This window comes from Lethenteron reissneri, chromosome 30, assembly GCF_015708825.2.
Source record: "Lethenteron reissneri isolate LAM-NWPU_2019-01 chromosome 30, ASM1570882v1, whole genome shotgun sequence".
In the NCBI taxonomy this organism is placed as follows: Eukaryota; Metazoa; Chordata; class Hyperoartia; order Petromyzontiformes; family Petromyzontidae; genus Lethenteron; species Lethenteron reissneri.
In genome coordinates this window covers 8,546,085-8,566,024 of record NC_083808.1, presented here as the reverse complement: position 1 = coordinate 8,566,024, position 19,940 = coordinate 8,546,085, and the positions used below count along the sequence as shown (strand labels likewise).

Sequence of the window (19,940 nt, the reverse complement as noted above, 5' to 3'; positions counted from 1 at the left end):
AGAACTTTTATATCTAGGCTCGATTTTGATATTTTCCTGATTCATCTAAGATAATCTCTCGCCCAGTGGGTCATGCTTGCGACTTGGCAAATTTGGCCAACGTGGCTGCCATCTCCTGGTGATTTTTAAAGGGATTTCAGGACAAACTCTCTGTCCTAAAACGGATAACTTTAAAGACCTTGAGCATTAATTCGCAGATTATCGTAGCATAAAGGTTAAATTAGAAAATTACTGATATCTTAATTACAAACACTCCTGTAGATGAAGCCGTGGTATCCATGTCTCCTGTGTAAAAGATACATTTGAATGGGCATTCAGGTAAAAATCAGTCATTTCAGCCCTGCAACGTTGAGACCTCAAAACTCTATAAAAAGATTGGTAATCTTGGGTTTTCAGGAATTTTTTTTCTTCTTATTTTGGTAAAACACTACCACTTATCCAAGTGCCTTCGCTGGTGGATTCTTTTTCAGGGCTGGTTAGGCAAAGTTAATTCTGCAATAATTAGTTTCATAACAGAAAAAAATATATATATCACGTTGCTTGGAGCATTAATTGCATGCGTTTACCTCTCCAAGCAACAGTAGAAGAGTGGGTATGCCAGTTTGGTCAAATACGCAGACCACGTGGTGGTGAGTCGGTTGTGGGTACCCCCACCTCTTCCAAGATGCCTGTCGAGTATAGAAGAGTCAGCCAAAACGACCCATTGGCGTGGAGCTCTGGAGCATTCTCTGGTGGAGCTCCTCTGCAAGTCGTGGTGTGAGCAAGGAATTGCGGGGCTGCACCTTTAACATTTACTCCCTTTTAGACTCGACTTTTTAGGAAAAACGCCGCATACCGCAATGTCTTCCTGCAACTGCTGTGTACGATGACCTGAAGGAAACTAAATGGCAGGATCAGCACATTTCCTTCGGTGAAACCCTAAGAGGGGTGGTGGGGGGGGGGGTGAGCAGCACACATTGGAGTTGGGGCCACTGGGAATGTGATTGTGGCCACGCTAATCGTCGAGTCACAATCCGGTGTCTGCCTTTCGGGTACCAACGTAATATTTACCCCCTAGCTTGTGGTGTGTTGTAGCTTAAAGTAAAAACGTTGCTTCCAATACATATATATTCACGTTTATGTTTCCGTGTTGTGGTGTACGCAACGTACAGTCCTGTACACTCAACCCATGCCACTGCCGAGGTGGCTGGAGACTGTTTGGAAAGGGGGGCTAGTGCGGAAAAGTCAACACATGCAGGTTCTCAAATTAAAGCGTTAGGAGGGCTACGGTGATGAAACCTTGCGTATGAGCGCAGCCCCTTTACACAGCCCTGTGGTACTGCCCTAAGTGACCAATTAAAGCACTAGGTTTGTGTACGTGTTGCACTATGCAGTCTCCCTCTATTTATGCCGCCAACTTGGTTGAAGAAACCAAGAAAGGGAATTATAGCGAAGTTAACCTTTTCCTGCGCAACATTCAGGTAAGAATACCTATTCGGGCAAGAAAGCCTAGGCTAGCAATATGTTGACGAGTCCCTTACGTTTTATTTTTTAAACCAGGATGTTTCCAATAATAAACTATTAAGTTCCATTCTTTTTTCTTTTGCATACGGTGTTTATTAGCAATGCTGAATGCAGTCATTTTCATCTCCGAAATATTTTTGTACATATATTTTGTATTTAAAGTAAATTGAAATTGTTTTGTTTTTATATATAATGATTTGTACAGAGAGAATAGATCCAGATAAATAAAAACGTTTTATGAGCTTTGTGAACATATAGATCCAAAGTGTCCAATAAACACATTTTGCGGCAATTCTGAAATTGTTACCGTGTGATGTTTTAATGCTTTTCAAAACCTGCATCCTCTTTCATTCGAAGATTGTATCAAGTGGTTGAGAGTTTTAAGCACTTAACATTGTTGAACCTCAATGCCAATGTTTTAAACAATTTCCCATATTGAGTAAACTACTTAAATTAAAGCAATTAAGGGTACGTGCCTGCTGCTAAGAGGTATTGTGAGGTCCTTAGTTTATCTGAAAAAAATAAATGCTGAGATTGAAATATTCCTGCTGTAATTCTTCTTACTTGTACATTTCCAGGATGCTGATAGGAAGCTCTTGGAATATGGTACAGATTTGTCAGTTAAAATGACTTTTTTTTAAAGTCATTAAATACAAGTTAACTTTAATTTCTCACATTGTACCCTTCACTGCAAAGGTGTATCAACAGCATTGAGACAATTGTACTTAGATGACTAATAAAGACTGAGTGGTAGCAAAAGGATGGAACCCATCAGAGCACTTCTACCAAGGAGATGGGAGTAATGAATACAGCTTGTCCAGGTTCTAAGTAGATTATTGCTGGACCGTGAGATCTTTATCCAGCAACGGCTTGATATGGCTGATGATGATCTAGCTTAAAAGCCATAACTATAATAGACTATCATACAAGCATTAAAAGGCTCATCAGAGGAATCATTGCTTTCCATTATGTATTACTCATGTCCTATAACCAGGGTCCTAATTTTAAATAATTTAAATAAACGAATTACCCTTAGGTATAGTGTGAAATTCAAACACATGTTCCACTTAAGAATGAGTGCTACACATTAGTCTTGTTCAGCATTCACCACTCGGGTTCACCAACAGAACCACACGAAAGCAAGGCGCCACGGTATCTTGCATGGCAGTGCACTCGCAAAGGCAGTCCCCGTCCTTCGAGCCACTAGGCGTTGGCGGGGAGGTTTGTCCTCAGGCCCAGCAGAATCTTGACGGTGCGGGGCGACAGCTTGTAGATGCCCATCTCGTTGAGTGACTTGAAAGCCGTGTGCTGGCTCTGCTCGCCGTCGCTGAGGTCGTCCTCCTTGCCGCCCTCGTTCGCCCACGAGTTCAGCACCTCGCGAAGCAGCAGCGCGGGTCCCACGCCCAGGGTCAGCACCAGGCACGCCTCCTTCACGCTGATGGCCCCACGCAGCACGGACGGGAAACAGAAAGTTGGCATAGGGCAGAATAGATACGATTCCTCACAGATGGATTTTCTGTGATGGGCTGGCTGGCACAGTGTGGATCTACTTAACCTTCCATTTGTGAGTCGAGTTCTCTGGTACACTGGGCCTATTAGGCTCTGATGCACCTCTCCATAACGTATTTATAGATGTTCAAGTGACAAGCATGCGAGATGTGTTATTACCTTGCTTACATTTTTATGGGATCTTGTGAACGACGGTAAGGTGAGCTGATGCCCAAGGAGAAGGGTGATGGCTAGGCATGTTACACTGCAATGATTCTTCGACTATAAACAATACAGCTCATAATATATATCCAAAAGTGGGAATGTTAGAATTGATGATGTGCAATTTATGCAATTGATATGTTACATATAGGCTAACTGAACAAAACTACAAAATAATATGGTCAAAACAACGTGTTTGAATGGTATGGTGACAATTTAATCGGTGAAGGTGGTGACTTGTCACATCTAGTGGAAAATCACCTGTATGTCACATCTAGTGGAAAATCAGCTGTATGTCACAACCGTGGGAACCAGTAAAGGTTCAAGTGTCACTCACTGCTTGAAGTAGTTCTCTGGCCGCTTGCAGTACTGGGCGAACAATGGGAAGAGGTTCCGCATCATGTCGAATTGCAGCTGGGCTGCTCCACCTTCGTTGAAATGGTTCGCTAAAATCACCTGCGGGTAAATGTTACGTGAAAATAAATAGTAATTAAGTCCTCAAGGCAGGCTTCGCTGAATTTTGAGAGACCCCCTTCAGGAGGAGGGCTTTTGCCTTGCGAGAGGTTTGGTTACTTATTTGTATGTAAGACCAAACACAAATCCCACAAAAGGTCAGGAACCTACTTTGCCATGCTCATATTCTAGCTTCACAGATTTGATGAGGATCTACCCATCAAGGTTTTTAAGTGCTTTACCACAGGCTGGCTAATTACACTATTAGCCTGTGTATAAGACAGCCATTCATGTTTTTGAAAATGAAGGGGCCAGCTGAATGATTTCTTTATTTCGGTATTTTCCCGATTGATTCCGATTGTGCTATTTATAGGCATGTCGTGAGACACCCGATGTGTGAAAGAGGTGCATAATATTTCACAAGACTTCATCTAAAATATACTTCAGTTGACCCCGTATCCTGTGGACAGTTTGAGGTCACACACTACCATTAGTTTAGCTATAAGACCATTGCATGACAACTAAACCGATAGTTTTAATTATTTAACCAGCTTAAGTCCAAAACCAAACTTCGTGTTCTTTTTGGGTGGTCATTAATGACCGGCTGAAACCAACTGGCTACGCTTGAGAAACCAATTTAATCAAATGTGGTTGAAACCTGGATGTGATCCCAAAATCTCAGTAGTGCCAGCTGAGTGCCGAGCCACCTGGCCACCTTAGAGGCCAAGCATTCTAAAATGCACTCTTCTCGTAGACTTTTTAAAAATAACCCATTATTCTTATGATTATTAATTATTATGGTTTTGCTTTACATAAAGTCCCTCATGCAAATTGTATCTCACATTTGTTGAGGAACTACAACAGACAAGCTGGAAAGGCAGCCAGGCGGTGAGCCAGCACCAACAATTGCTCAAGCTCTGCAGTCCCCTTCATATTGTGATTCTATTGAGACCAGGTGACCAGAGTTTAAACGAGCGCAGCAAGGCAAGATGTTCGTCGTGGGCTGTGCGGACCTCCTCGTACAAGAAGATGTCGAGCTTTTCGGCCACAGCGACCCAGAGGGTGGCGAAGAGCTCCGCAGACAGCTGGCGCTCCATCTGCAGCAGGCGGTCGCGCAGGGCGACCACAAAGGGGCACGCTGTGCTCGACAGCGACATGGTCACCTGCTCCACCTGGGCCGGCAGGCTCAGCCACCTGCAGGATTGGTGATACAGCAAGTGAGACTGTGTACAACCTGATCGTGTACATGGCCAGGTTAATCTATTCAACTGAGGAAATGATAAGGTATATGGCCAGGTTAACCTATTCAACCATGACTGAATGAGTGTGTATATGGCCAAGTTAATCTATACAACAGTGAGTGAACATTAGGGCATATGGGCAATTTAATTTATACAGGAGTGAGTGAATGATAGCCTGTATATGGCCAGGTGCATGTATAAAACAATGAGTGAATCATCGTGAAAATGCATGGTCAATGGTGTGTCAAAAATAATCGCGAGAGCATGATTGGGTGTGTATATTAAACAGTAAGCAAAAACTATAATTAAAGACTGGATAGGGTATATGTTGTGCGTTTAGTGAGAGGTCAATACAATTTGTGTACAGCAAGGCATGTATGCAAGCGGGCAATACAGTGAAGGCGCACACACAGGTTTCCATGTACAAACAGGACCCTGCGGGGTGGGCTGGTAGGAACGAATAACCAAAGAATATAAACATAATGTATTATTACACTTGTTAAGCCAGGAAAGCCCCACTGAGTCAAAAGGTTTTTGTAGGGTCCTGCCAAGTGTTTGCAGTAGGGGGCGATGTTGCTACACGGACGGACGGACGGACGATATCATCTATTGTAGACTGGTTCACTTTGTTCCTACCAGTATAAGGAGTGAATAGTGTGAATGACCAAGTGTCTATGTACACACTAGTCAACAATTGTGTCGGTGCATGATGAGGAATGTGTATGAAAATCAATGGCAATATCACCAAGAAAATGGCTTTAAATGTACTTTCTTATGCTTTTCTGTATTTTAATCAGCTGTTATTGTTAGTCGAGTGTGAAAACAATACTGAAGAGGCAAATCGGTTTAAATCCAATGCAGCATTAAATAAAATACGTTGAAACCAAGCTTCAGCGCTCACCTCTCCCTCTTGTACAGCTGCGCTTTCTCCTTGACTTCCTTGAACATGCAGTCGCCCACCTTGGACAGCATCTCCTGCTGCAGCCGGTGCAGCAGGCGCACCGTGTCGTCGAACACGGACGCCTCCAGCGACGCCAGCTGGCCCAGCTGCAGCTCCGACATGCGTCCCCGCGCCGTCGCCCTGTCGCCCGTCTCCCTCGACACCTCCTCCAAGTAGGCCTGCTGCATCTGTAGGAAAAACTGCACGCCTCCCCGCATCCCCGGGGGAGACCAGAACCAACCACGGACACACGCAAAAGCGGAGTAGGGTCAACGACAAAGTGCTTCCCTGGTTCAGCACGCTAAAAACGGCACTCTTGGGCTCGATACTGGCGGTGGCGTAATGGTTAATGCTGAAAGAGGAGGAGACGATGGGACGCACCACGTTGTCAGACCAGTCGGAGAGCACGCTGGTGACGTAGGCGGCGGCGTTTAGCACGGCGCAGTAACGCGTGCCCAGCGGAGAGTGCGCTTCTTCCTTCATGACCTGGGTCAGGCGGATGCGGAAGTCGTCCAGGAGGTCCATCTGCAGCTCGAGAAACTTGAGCTTGTGCCACATCTGGGGCAACCACTTGTAGCGGTCTGCAGAGGACAATGTGCGCCACATGGTTCCCAATGGGGTGGAAGAGTACAGAGTGGTTTGCTGCCATCTAGAAATTCACTACACCTACTGGCTCTGATTCTGATATAGAAAACCAAAATGTGCTGCACATGCTATGAAATTTGATGAAGCATGTAACAAAGCGTGTAACAATGAGTTAGAATTGAACTCAACAAGGTGCACAGATAGAGTTGTGCATTTGCGATCGATTATTTACATTGCATGCAAATGATAAGCTAAAATATGTTCAGGTTTAATTTAGACAGCACAAGGGATAAAAAAAGCAGACAGGAAAACAAAATGAGACAGGAAAATTAGATAAAGAACCAATACTTGAATCTGAGTGCATCCCTGAATTGTGATGATTCATCGAATTGCAGTGGATTTGGGGGAAGGGGGTTAATCATTGTTTCACACAACTAAAACTCCTTAATTCAGGTCTTTCCGACCGATACAAGTGGGCGAGTCGGGAGTGAGATCTAGGAGCAACGTTGCAGGTGGTGACCCTGAGCCCCCCCTCCCACCGGTTGGCACTCACCCGTGATGACCTGCAGCAAGGTCATGAACATCTCGGCACAGTCGGGCACATGTGCCTCCTCCAGCTCCCCCACGTCCTGGTACTGGCAGCTCCACGCCGCCTCCGACGACAGCATGGAGTCCACCTTTTCCAACGAGACTGCCGGCACACGGGAAAACAATCACCCATGTTAAAGTGGTACGTTCCATATCCTTCAAGTAGTTGGGAGGAGTGAGCAGTGTTTCATTTGGGGTATACCATTTTGTGGACATTACTCGTATTATCTTACATTGCTCGTCAATTTCAACTATGTAACCAACGGTTAAAAAAGCAATACTGAAACAATGTTTTTAAATATCTTTGAGTATGTTATTAAGATAAAAGTTAAACTAATGTAAAAAGTTATCATTCTATTATACGATTTACTTTTATATCATTAAACAGAACCAGGAATGATTGTTTTGAAGACTTCCCTAGTCTAAAGCAATGCGACGTGTAACACAATAGCAAATACAAATTACATGAATGGTATGAAACTACTACATATAAAACTCAATATGAGATATTTCCAGTGCAGTGCGCTCCCCCCCCACATTTCAATGCCACATCTTGTCACCATCGATAACTGACTGGGGCAGTGACATGACCCAGTGGGAGCACGTTCGCCACTTCATGCAAAGGTTCTCGGTTAGAATCTGGCAGACTAACCTGGTTATTACTGTGGGTGTGTTAACCATAAAAACACACCGTCTGTTTCACAGTAAATATTAAAGATCCTCCGATAGCATTCAAAATGAGTAGGCCATTGTGTGCTGGCATTATCGCCCAAATCTGAAAATATTTACAAATCATCCACAAATTACTCAATTGGAATGACCCATGTAATAATATCACCCCCTACTGCAAAAGTACTGCAGACTGTCTGTGAAACAGTGCTTTCGCAATAGCTTTGCGATATAAGAATGGCGCGATTACCAAATGTTCTAAATTATAATTCTTTCCAATTGTTTGGCTAAAATTGTGCATCTACACCACACGACAGTGCTATCTGCATGTAAAAACGACGCGGGTGTTTGCCACGCGACGATGGCACGTTCGTGTCTACGTTACATTTGCGCTCAACGGCGAGCCACTTCTGGAAGCAGGCCTCCTGCGAGAGCACGTGTAGCACGCCAGGCAGCGCGGCCGGGTAGCCGTGCGCGGCGCGCACCTCCCGCTCAAATAGCAGCAGCTCGTCCACCAAGTGGCAGAAGAGGGTGTCGTCGAACAGCAGGCGAGGCACGTCGTACGCCGCCTTCTCCATCACCAGCAGCATGAGCCCGCGGATGAACTCCAGCTGTGGAAGGGAGAGGAGCGTGATATTGGCGACTCGTGGTTCCAGTTTGGAGACAATTACAAACTCTGTGCCAGGTTTCCCTCACCTCAGGCAACTCGCGATAGATTAAATGATTGGAATGCAATTCTGACGACTTACGACGTTTGCTTTCTCTACCACGGCGTTTCTTAAATTCAAGTCGATGCGCCCCACGCACATTGTAGCTTTCTAATATTACAAATCAGGTGCAAACAATGTGTAGCCGCTTCATCTGTATATTAATGATACATATTTTATTCAGAGAAACTGCACCGTGGTCGGATGGAGAATAAACAATAACTCTGTTGATAACAAAGTGTTAATAGCAAATGAAGTGATTTTTATAACATTAGCGTGATTGCCATAAAATAGTTTGAAAGCCTCGCCACTGGAGTTTATCTATGGAACCATTTTTTTAAGTATAAGAATGATGAAAGTTTTGTAGTTCCCATAACCAGCTAAAACCAAGCCAGCATGGTTCACAAACTAGATAAGTAGGTTCAGCATGGATTCCTACAGCGACATGACTGGGCCAAACCAGCACCAACAGGGGCATGTGACCTACTTTTAACGAGACATGTGGCATGCTTTGCAAATGGAACTAAACGTTTTTGGCAGGGCTGCCCCCGGAACTAGTCATGACATCATGGGGTCAATGTGAAAGACACACATGCTCAATGGCATCAATTTCAGGTCCATGTTTTTTTGAAAGAAGATTAAAATAGGTCAGCAAACTACAAAAACATAATTGTTGTTGATAGCATAACCTAGCAGAAGAGCGGTGCAGATACGTATTTAAGACCAATCATCGTATTTCAGGGCGTGGTGGTGCACATCTTCTAATCTAGTGGTGCTCTGGAAAGGGGGTTAGTGAATCACACAAACAACACTGTGAAACCTACAGTGGCTGTGCTGTGACCAGGATAAGGGCAGTGCAATACACATTAAAAGAGGCACTAAGCAAATAGAGTAAACAACATCAAATACGTAAGTATATTGTTTTAAAGGAGAGTACGACCCCAGAACATTGTGATAACAAACGTGATGTGGCCTAATAAGCCTGCACAATGCGTGACAAATACTGTAAAAGACAGGCAAACATGGAGGGAGTTAACAGCCGAGCCAACAAGTGCTGCCCCAATGACCATTGCAGTTAATGGAGAGATGACGATAAGAAAATTAAGTATTGTTTTCAAGGGTCACTGCCAGAAAAGTTAGCCTATTATATACATTATTTTTCCATTGCAAGTAAGTTCTATTCTATTCTTGCATGTGTTAATATGTTCAGGAGTTTAATGCCAATGTCGAGGTCTGATAGCCACAAGAGGGCTTCAGAAGAGTTTGTGTAGTTTTGCTATTCTTCCATTGACGGAGCACAGACTACAGTGGTTGACTATACGGTCCATAATTCGAGTTGCATGGCCACGGCCGCAATGTGGCTTGTCTCATGAAGGGAATGTGGCACATTGGTCTGTTCATCGATGTTCCGATGCAGTTGATGGCAGACCAGTGTCTTCAAGGAATGTCGAAGCCAGAAGGAACGATGTTTTGGTCTCAAATGAGGAGTTTAATCTGGACGTCCGCATTGTTCCACTCTGTTGATAACGAATTGTTAACAAGTGTTAATAGCAATTGAGGTGATTTTTATAACGTTGGCGTGATTGAATTAAAATGCTTTGAAAGCCTCGCCATGTGAAATATGTCATCACCAAGATATTTAATCAATGTGTAGCTGGTTTAAACTGGCCACCAGTGAAATACAAACACACGAGCATGTGCACCTTTGCATCGAGAGGGGAGTTTGCCTTGAAGAGGACGTCCTGGATGGTGGTCTCCAGGAAGTCGCTGTGGTGCGATATCCACGTCAGCACCTGTGTGAGGTACCACTCGGGCTACGTCGTCCACAACGACAACCGCAGGAAGAAAACAAAATGGCATTGGGATTAAATAATGACCGATTGCTGCCTGGTTATTATATGGTATGAAGTAATGCAGTCTCAGCTTGTCATTGTACACATGTTAATTGTATTGTGGCGGTCTGGTGACATGCAATGCACTGGTTTTATTGGGTTGCTAGTTCAGGTTGGTGGGTTCGTAGTTCCAGTTTATGGGTTCTAGTCCAAGTTTGAGGATTTAGAATCTGGTTTTGAGGGTCATGTGTTTCTGCGTGTAGGGTGTTCATGGTGCAGCGTGCTGATCGACGTTGTGTTCACGTAGAGTGGACCATGAACAGCATCTGATAGGGAAGGTGTTTTGTGATTTTTAAATCAGGCTAAATATGAATTTTATAATCTGTTGAATATTTTGAACTGAGTATACATTTCATTGTTTTGTGTAACTCAAATTTTATTGATGTAATGTTTACTTGTGAAGCGTGCGATATTAAATAAAGTTTGAAAAAGATACTATTAATCTGTCTAAATTTAGTTAAATGACGTAACATTCAACTTATGCTATGTAAATTTACAGCCCTATTATAAATCCGCTGCTGGATGAAGGTCTCCCCATGCTGCGTGGGTCATTGGAGTTATTTTTCATAAATCACCATGCTTTACACAAAATAATCATTAGAATTGTTATATTGAAACCAGTCTAGAGTTTGCTTGTACAAAACCAATGCTGTTGAAATTATGCACTCAAAGGTGGCCGTGGGACTGATGGTTGTGTTAAAATTACTTCTATATTTTCTATGTGAAGAGACATATATAAATGAGTCATTGTCTGCTTATCTGTGTGACCTTGCTGGTCAGAGCAAGTTGGTGAAAAAGCAGGGAGAATAGATGTGGGAGCATAGATATACAGTACAAGTGGATTTTGCTGCACTACCATCTGGAAACCACCATTCTGCCTTTAACACTGGCAAATACATATTTGTTTTATTTACGAATAGGATTGGGTTTAAATGTTCAACTGACAGCAAACAGCATATTTTTAGAACACAAGCAGTATTACCATTTACCAGTTGACAACAACATTTCTGTTTTATATTAATTGTCTCTTCTTGTGGCAATGGTGACACCTGTTAAGACGATTCCACATACCAATTTGGTATGACATAAGCACAAGCGTTGTTTACAATGCATTCTGCGAAAGCTAAACAATCACAAATAAATGTTTTGACAAGGTAAAAGATTCATCTTCTCGGTTCTTTCGGTAAAGTCACGTAGAAGGGAAGTAATAAAATAATTAAAAATAAAACATAATAAAATAATATTATATAATAAAATAATATACTTTATTTTATTTTATTACTTCCCTTCTACGTGACTTTACCGAAAGAACCAAGAAGATGAATTCCTGCAGTCACGAAAGCTTTAAATCGAAATTTAAGGTAAAAGATGAAACCTTTCTATTGCAACAGCATGGTGTGATTATCTTCCAATAATTGTAATAAAAACTAAAACATTTCCTTTCAAAAATATTTCGTCTGTTCCTTCGTGTTTATATACATGATGTGAAGGCGTGCAAAGTAATTTACCTTGCTCAAGTCGTTGGTCTGCTTGTTGCCTTGGAAATGGTATCGAAAACGCTTCTCCAAGGGCGTGAGCATGAGCTGGAAGGGCAGGGCGATGGGTGGTATCTCTGGGAGTGCGTACTCTTCTGGCAGGCGCCTTGGCCGCGATATAACCTCGTCCCTGTGTCGGGAACATGCACAGTAGTATCAGGGGAAAGGTCGACAACGATTTCATGAAGATACGATCTGAAACATAAGAGACTAGCACGTGCATCGCTCGTTTATCCAAGACCAGTTTGAAGCTAAGTTAAGAGGGAAAACAAGATTTTTAAATAACTCTGAATCATGCTGCCATAACACACTGCATTGACGTATTCTATTTATAGGCATGGTAAGGCCACTAGGGTTCTCGAGTCACTCACCCAACCGCAACTTTAATATCTATATCTTATTACTGAAGCTTAAAACCCATGTCTGACAGTACAGGCCATAACCTCGGTACATAACTACAAATTAGAGCCGTTTAGTTTTTGTATTAGCATGGTGTGATTATACTGGTGATCACACCAGCTGACAGGTCAACATAAAATCAAGCACATGGACTTATTAGCTGGCAGACATGGAGAAACCAAAAAGGCAAAAAAAAATAATAATAATAATAATAACAGGTATCTACACCCATAGATATTTAAGCAGTAAAGCGAACCAGTTGGTTAGGCATAAGATCATGCACCCATAGAAGTTAAGGCATGTGCGAATGCAATCATGGCCATCGGTATACATAAAATTGGTGCCTTACTTTTAGATATAAGCAATTGCAAATGTAAATAAAAAGAGATCGTATGAAAGGCACACAGATGTATACATAATATGGCAAAGAATTTTCTTGTGATGCAGGACACTTGAAATGAAATGTAGCGACGCTATAATTACGGGATGTGCAGCTGCAGGAGGTGACAGAAGAAAGTCTCGAGGTTAGCGTGCAGCTCCTGCGTGTTGGCGCCGGGCGTGAGCGGGGTCACGAGTCCTTGGTGGGTGCTGATGAAAGGCCACTGCAGCTGCTTTAGCACCTCCTCAAAGTCACTGTGCAAAGCGCATTGAGAAACGCTCGTATAAGTTATGGGTACAGCAATGCAGATTGACATCCTCTATTAAGGCTCGCGATACTTGCATTGGATTACACACCTACATATCATTTATGGAAATTATATGTAGTTACATTTAGGCTAATGCGGCAAACAAGAAATGAGGGACAATAAAATTAGACAAATGCAAAACTAATGCTTGTATGAAATCGAGGCCTTGAATTATAAAATTCCTGGGTGAGGAAGGTAATATTGTTACACTCCTAGAATACATTATCATTAAAACCCCTGAGTTGTATCATGCTTCACAATCACTGGACTGGTGCAATATCTGCAATACAATTTCAGGGGAAAATAATAATATAATACAATGTCATTTGACCATCTCTTTTAGCAAACGGTATGGTGGCTTAGGCCTGCGATCCAGCATTCTGTAGGCAAGGGTTGATGGATCACCCATATTTATGAACCTCTCAAACCTGAGGTGCCAAAGAGATGGCAGGACAGCAAGTATATATCTGGGTACAACGACTTTATTACACATACAGAACTCCAAACAAATGACAGAATATCCTAATCAAGGATCCTTGGTGAAGAAGATATCCTGATAAAAAGTGAGAACATTATCATACCAAAGAACATCTAAATAGTCGAATGTATGTACAGCAGGTTCAAATTACCTACACAGGTATGACTATGTAGGTCCTCATTATATACAAAGGCTGGTGGGTTATATCATGCAGCAAAGGGAACCATGACATTGATTCAATTATATAATAGATCTGCCCCTCACTTGGTGAGCTTCTCGCGGAGGATCTTATGCCAAAAGACGAGCGTGGATCGCACGAAGCGTCGCAGGTGAGTGCAGGACGAAGGCTGCAGCACCCGGTCCAGTTCAGACATCGACACCAGCTTCTCCAGCGCCTCCCCAATGCTGTTGGTCATCAGGTGCTGCTGTATCGAGTCACTATGCGTGTCGGCCACAATGCCATTGGCAGCAGTCAGTGTAAAAATGCACACACACATGAACAAGTCATTAACAGAAAGATTTCAGTATTAGCAAGATATTTTTTGTAGCTATAGATCCTGAACAGAGGCCTCATAGTTCAATTCAAGCAGAGCAGCCAGCAACTAAGAGCATATATGATTGTATCTCAGATATTAACCTTTTTTATCGAGCAAGCTTATAGTAACTCAGAAAAATATGTTATTGGAGAGGGGTCCAATTTCAAGCACTGTGAGAAAAGAGTATGGATGAGAGGAAACCGTCATTCTGGTAGAAGTTCTGCACAATGGTCAAGGCATCAAGGGGTAAAGTTCATGAGAATCAATGACTGTGGCTAACATCAGTTGTGAATGTATAATTTAACTTATAGTCGGCTCTCTACACGAACGTCGTATGATATGTGGTTACAAAACCCACGTCAAAGATGACATGGGGAGAATATTCATCCAGTAATGGATTGACAAGGACAGGACAAAACAATATTCTTATCACTATAGTACGTGATCTAGTGCGGTTTATTGAGTGACAACACATCAGCGGCTCATCACCTAAGCTCCTCGATCTGCGAGATCCACTTGAGGTAGGACAGGTAACCCTCCAACTCGTCCACCTGCCCGATGAGCCGTGCGATTGGCTCGGCACACGGCGCCGTCTCCTCCACGTGTCGCTCCACTTCATGGGCCAGCCGCTCCCTCCGTTCTCGGAGGGCCTCCAACTCTCCCACCGCCGCCTCGGCCTCGTGCAGGGCCCGCTCCAACCGGCGTGGCACCTCCGAGCGTGCCGTCGCCACCTGCGCCAACATCCCGCACATGTTATTGATTGATTGACGGTGGGCCTACCGTGTGCAATCGTCGTCGTCATCATCATCAGCCACGATCGTTTTTCACTGCTGCATGAAGACCTGCCTAAAGCCACCGCCACCACCTGTAGAAGCATTCCACGCGGGGACACAACATTTATTGTGGTCGATAGTTGCCCAACCATGCCCCGCACCTCCACATGGCACGGTTGGCTACGTACGGTGCGAAAGAAGTTACGTGTCCGACCATTCATAGATTTGAATGCTTCCTGGGCTGTTTGACCCGAATTATATTTTTTGGGACTGAGAGAATAAAAGATAGGCCATGGTCAGCCGTCACAGCACTCGTGCTGTCAAAGCAGTGTCAATGTATTGAAATGTTCGACAGTGAAGTCTCCAAAACGCTCTAACGGCCCAGGTGACCCTAACTTTACCGTCTTTTCTATCATCAACAAAACGTGTAACTTCTAACTCACACCGGACATTGTCCTGTTTACCTCACCGTGTAATACAGGGCAGCATTTCGGAATCACGGTACAATGAGCACCCTGTGCCCGCTATTCTATTCGTGCGTACGATGGCAAATAAGGTTCAGTATCAAGGTGCCAAATGTTGAGATCTGCTGCTAGCCGCGACGGAGAGGGCATCAGGGACGAGAGTTCAAAGTTCATGTATTAGGTAAAGCCCTGTGAACCATTCGGCTCTTGAATCGGGTGCAACCGCAACAAACAAAAAACATGAACAAGAAAACATCTTAAAGTGAATATGTGACTAAGTGCAAACAGAAAATCTAAGAAAAGACAGCAAAATATTGCAGAAAAAAACACCGTACACCAACGCTGTGTGCAAAAATCCCAGTGGGATGCAAGTCAAACAACAACAACCACAAGACAACTTAGATTAAGGCCATCAGTCTTAAGAGTGCGAGTCAGTGTAGTTCTGCAGACTACGGTGGGTTACGAATAACGATGGGCCACCGAAAACCCAAGAGGATGTGATGCTGCTGCTGATGATGCAGAGGTCGCAACCGGGTACCCGATACCCGTTTGCGACCCTGTTGCGGCCGGGTACGGGTAGACCGTGAGTCACTGGTGAGTAACTGTTTGTCACTCATTTCCCAACGTCTTGTCTCTTCTCACAATTCAAGTTCCTAGAATCAACCCACCCGCGCCTGCAACATGGCTTCATCCCAGAGGTCGCAACCGGGTACCCGATACCCGTTTGCGACCCTGGTGCGGCCGGGTACGGGTAGGCCGTGAGTCACTGGTGAGTAACTGTTTGTCACTCATTTCCCAACGTCTTGTCTCTTCTCACAATTCAAGTTCCTAGAATCAACCCACCCGCGCCTGCAACATGGCTTCATCCCAGAGGTCGCAATCAGGTACCCGATACCAGTACCCGGCCGGGTAAGGTACGGGTACGGCCGGGTACGGGTACCCGTTTGCGACCCTGGTGCGGCCGGGTACGGGTAAGGAATCAAACCCCGTTTGCGACCTCTGTGATGATGGTGGTGTGGGTTTGTCATGATTTGGCCAACCTGCTCCATGAGCCGAGCCCTCTGCGAGCCCAGGCCGCCCAGAATCTCGCCCAGACGCTTCAGCTTCTTGGTGTCGGCGCCGAACTCGCTGTCCACAAACGCGGCGACGTGGGCGGGCATCGTGAGGCCCGAGACGGACACCAGGTCGAGGTCACGCGTCTGCTGCTCCGTAGTTACTTGGTCTCTTCCCGTCTCCACCACCACCACCGCCGATGCCGCCGCCTGCATCTCAGCCATTGTCGCCGGAGTGCGACCCCACGAAGGGTGACGTGTTGGTGAAGGAATCGATTCTCTCGATTAAAATATCAACGGAATCGATTCCAAATCGGACCATGAAGGGTCTATGGAGTGTCGTGGTGGAATCGATTCGTGTATGGTTGCTAAATTAATCGATTCTCAGCGCGCGGTTGGGCACTTGAGATGTTTTTTTTCTCACAAAGCCACGTTTTTACTATTCGAATTAGCGAATAATTTTGAATGAACGTATTGTTTTTCTCTAACGACAGTCATCAAAACGTTTGAATATGGACCAAAGCAATACACTAACCCGATGTTTCTCTGACGTATTGGACAAACCAGTTGACATGTGTTTAATTCAATGGATGTTTTTTCATTGTTTAAATAAAAACATAGACGCTTTAGATGCACATATTCCACATTTAAATGCTATAACCCCCTTTATTAAGTAGTGAAAGTAACAAATGGTGAATGCAAGCCTGCTTAATTGTATTTTGAAGGCTGTTATTGTGTTCTTTTCTGGAGCTTTATGCAATGCATTAGAATTTGACCGTTAGAGGGCAGTATTTAGCTATTTTGTTGTGTTACTTTCAGTAGTTTAAATTTTATTTAACTATGTTTTAAATTTAATTGTGGGTTTTTTGCTTTAATTATTTTCTATTCATTATTTTCATTGTATTATTTTTTTCTATCTACGTGACTTTACCGAAAGAACCAAGTATATACACAGTTTTGTTCTTGCGTAATGAAAGATGTTCAGGAGCTAAATTCCAATGTTGAGTGGTCTGCTCGCCACGTGAGGGCTTCGCGAGCGTTCTTGCAGTTCAGCGATTCCTCCACGAACACTTGTTTACCAATATGCTGTGAAGGACCATAGCCCGAAACGTCGCATATTATATATATTTTAAGGCAGTGTTATTGACAAATGTTTTTGTTATTTGTGCATCACTGCCAGCACACTAAGACACAATGTATACAATTAAAGGGCAGTTTGTTCTTTTTTGGTAAATATAACCTCTGTGCCAAATATGCTCACGATTTTGTAGTGCCTTCAAATGTGATTGCATTTAGATGCTAAGCCAAGCGAAATTTGAATGGTCATGTATTTCCATTGAGCATCGCAATTATTTTTACATCTTGTTTACCAATGAACTGGTAATGTATTATTCGTCCAATGTGATTCAAATACCATCTCACTGATACATCATTGGGCTCTTAAGACTACAGTTATACTGCCAGTTTAAATTATACATAAAAAATCTCGAACATTTTAGACGATTTACTCTTAGTTCTTTCGGTAAAGTCACGTAGGTAAAAAATGAAATTAATTTTTTTTTTAATTTCAATAAAAATAAAATTGTTTTATTTTTATTCATTTTAATTTCATTTTTTACCTACGTGACTTTACCGAAAGAACTAAGAGTATGAATCCTTGTAGTCACGAAAGCTTCAAATCTAGAATTTAGACGATTTGTTTGTCAAATGTCTTTTACAAAACAGCCTTGTCTCAACTGGCACTTTATTGGGTTATAACGTCTCAATAGTTCAAGCTATGCACATGACCAAAACTGCAACCTGTGCTCATGAGTCATGATTTTTAAGCGTCAACAAAGCGGCAAAGCAACACGCGAGCCAAACAACTCAAGCCGCACAAACAACAAACACGTCGTGCACTGGGCCAAGTCAAAAAAGGCACGAGTCGGCCACGTGGCCACATGGAGCCGGGAGGCCGTCGAACAGCCCCCGTGCAGGAGCCGTGACGTCACGCGGTGGGCGGGGCCTCCCGCTTTTCCCAACGCGTGACGTCACCCGAGCACACGCCCGGCACGCGGACCGTACCACATCGAGCACGCGAGAGGGGGCGGGGGGGTGTTGTTGCGATAACGGCGCGTACCACTTTAAATATATCTCTTAAAAATTATAAAACAAATTTTGCTAATTGTCCCGAACAAATTAGTTAAGGCCGTTTATAAACGTTCGATTTTTAAAAAAAAAAATTTTGCCTTCGTTTGCTTTAAACCGGTTTGCGTTTGACCGCAGTTTAACGTGTGGACGGGGTTGGAGGGGGGGGGGTGAACACGTGCGCGCCACGTGCACGTGCGCTACGGTGCCAAGAGCAGGAGCCGCGCCGCACGTGCACCGACGGTGCCCGCTCGACCAGCCCCCAGCAGCCCACCCCGTCGTCTCCACGTGGGTGCCGGGCGTCCGCACATCCTAAAGGGGGCCCTTGGGACATGCCCCTTCCACTCCCCCATCCGGTTGCTTTCTCGCTCGCTCGCTCGCCCTATAAATTGTCCACCGGCACAAGAGGCGACAGCAGTGGTCAAGCCAGACTCGAGCGGTAACTGAGCGAGAGACAACAGCAGCAGCAACAGCAGCGTCTTAAATACGCGAGCACGCAATTTTCTTATTCGCGAGGGTGTATGGCCACGTAGGCCTCTCTCTCTTTTTTTTTGGTGCGCTCTTCACAACGAGTCGTCGAGGCTGTAAGGAAGGACATAGCAGATTGTTTTAGTGGAAGGGTTCGAGAGAGAGCTTCTTCTTAGCTTGACAATGCCGCGCGAGTTGACGCAGACGAGGCTACAGAAGATTTGGGTGCCATGTGGCAGCGACGCACCGGCAAAGGAACCGATACGCCGGGGCAAGAGCGGTGAGTGCGTGCACACACATCACCGCACGTGTCATTAGACGATCCCCCCACAGTCTGTTAAAAGGCTATAAGGTGGGCGATGTTTGTATCATCTACCATCTGTTCACGTGTCCATCACGAGCCACTTCATCCATGCGCCACGTGTTCATTAATAGGCCATCGTTAACGTGCGTGTTATTTCAGTCGGTGTCCCGTACGTTCATAAATTCACAATTCAATCTGTCCGTGTGTTTATTCCGATCATTTCCACCATGCGGTCGTGTTCATAAGTCGTGTGTCATAAGCATTGTCGACGCGTATCGTAGCCCAATTCACTGTGTGATATCTTCATAATGCGTAATGTATCCCTCGTATTCGTGTACTCGTAATGATCCATCATCTAATCCAGATCAAGTGTTCGTTCCAAAGTTATGTATCCGTCTTAACCCCACGTGTTATACATTCATTATCCAATTAACAATGTGCTGAATGCACAAAGTAGAGTCTTGTCCTCTTGATCACCCCTCCCGTGTGCCCACCACGATCCAGTCAACGGTGATTCTTGTGGATTAATCACTAAGTGACGTTGTCAATCACGATCGTCATCATTGTTATGCACGTGTCATGTGATCCAGTCCTTATTGTCCTCCCGATTGATCATGCACAAGGCCTCGAGTATATCGGTTCCTGAATTATTGTTATTGTATCCATCGTGATACAATTAAGCATGTTATCGTTATACATGCGCCCAGGTATTAATCGTCCCAGACCATCATCGGTCAAATGATAACGTACGGTACTTTATTCACGGTATAAGTGGGATATTTGGCTAGAAAAAGATTCCTTTCATACACGCTACACACACTACCCACCAT

At 44.1% G+C, this 19,940-nt stretch overlaps 2 protein-coding genes across 3 annotated transcripts in view; one reads left to right on the top strand and one right to left on the bottom strand.

The window, feature by feature from the left end:
• Positions 1-1,317: 1,317 nt before the first annotated feature.
• RINT1 (RAD50 interactor 1) lies at positions 1,318-16,460 on the bottom strand. Its single transcript, XM_061562993.1, has 13 exons — positions 16,200-16,460; positions 14,412-14,653; positions 13,651-13,824; positions 12,706-12,855; positions 11,797-11,953; positions 10,100-10,210; positions 8,075-8,300; positions 6,986-7,123; positions 6,229-6,428; positions 5,809-6,047; positions 4,680-4,860; positions 3,551-3,669; positions 1,318-2,938 (listed from the first exon to the last, which is right to left on the bottom strand). The coding sequence occupies exons 1-13, from the start codon at positions 16,434-16,436 to the stop codon at positions 2,707-2,709; spliced, it is 2,406 nt and encodes an 801-aa protein (XP_061418977.1). The 5' UTR covers positions 16,437-16,460; the 3' UTR covers positions 1,318-2,706.
• Positions 16,461-18,530: 2,070 nt separating this feature from the next.
• Positions 18,531-19,940, top strand: part of LOC133349488 (6-phosphofructo-2-kinase/fructose-2,6-bisphosphatase-like) — a 33,142-nt gene continuing 31,732 nt past the window's right edge. The window contains exon 1 of one of the 2 annotated variants that reach the window (XM_061562985.1): positions 18,531-19,086. In XM_061562985.1, coding sequence (XP_061418969.1) covers positions 18,990-19,086 — 97 coding nt within the window. In that variant the 5' untranslated portion in view covers positions 18,531-18,989. The remainder of the gene's footprint in view (positions 19,087-19,940) is intronic. The other variant, XM_061562984.1, reaches the window with a different exon arrangement.

Bases quoted from the DNA above. Each gene is read 5' to 3' on its own strand.
- RINT1 (XM_061562993.1), bottom strand. From the start codon at position 16,436: ATGGCTGAGATGCAGGCGGCGGCATCGGCGGTGGTGGTGGTGGAGACG. The intron at 8,301-10,099 runs GTGCACATGCTC...TCCCTTCCACAG, and splicing joins ACTCCCCTCTCGATGCAAAG to CTGGAGTTCATCCGCGGGCT. The intron at 4,861-5,808 runs GTGAGCGCTGAA...CCAATCCTGCAG, and splicing joins CAGCTGTACAAGAGGGAGAG to GTGGCTGAGCCTGCCGGCCC.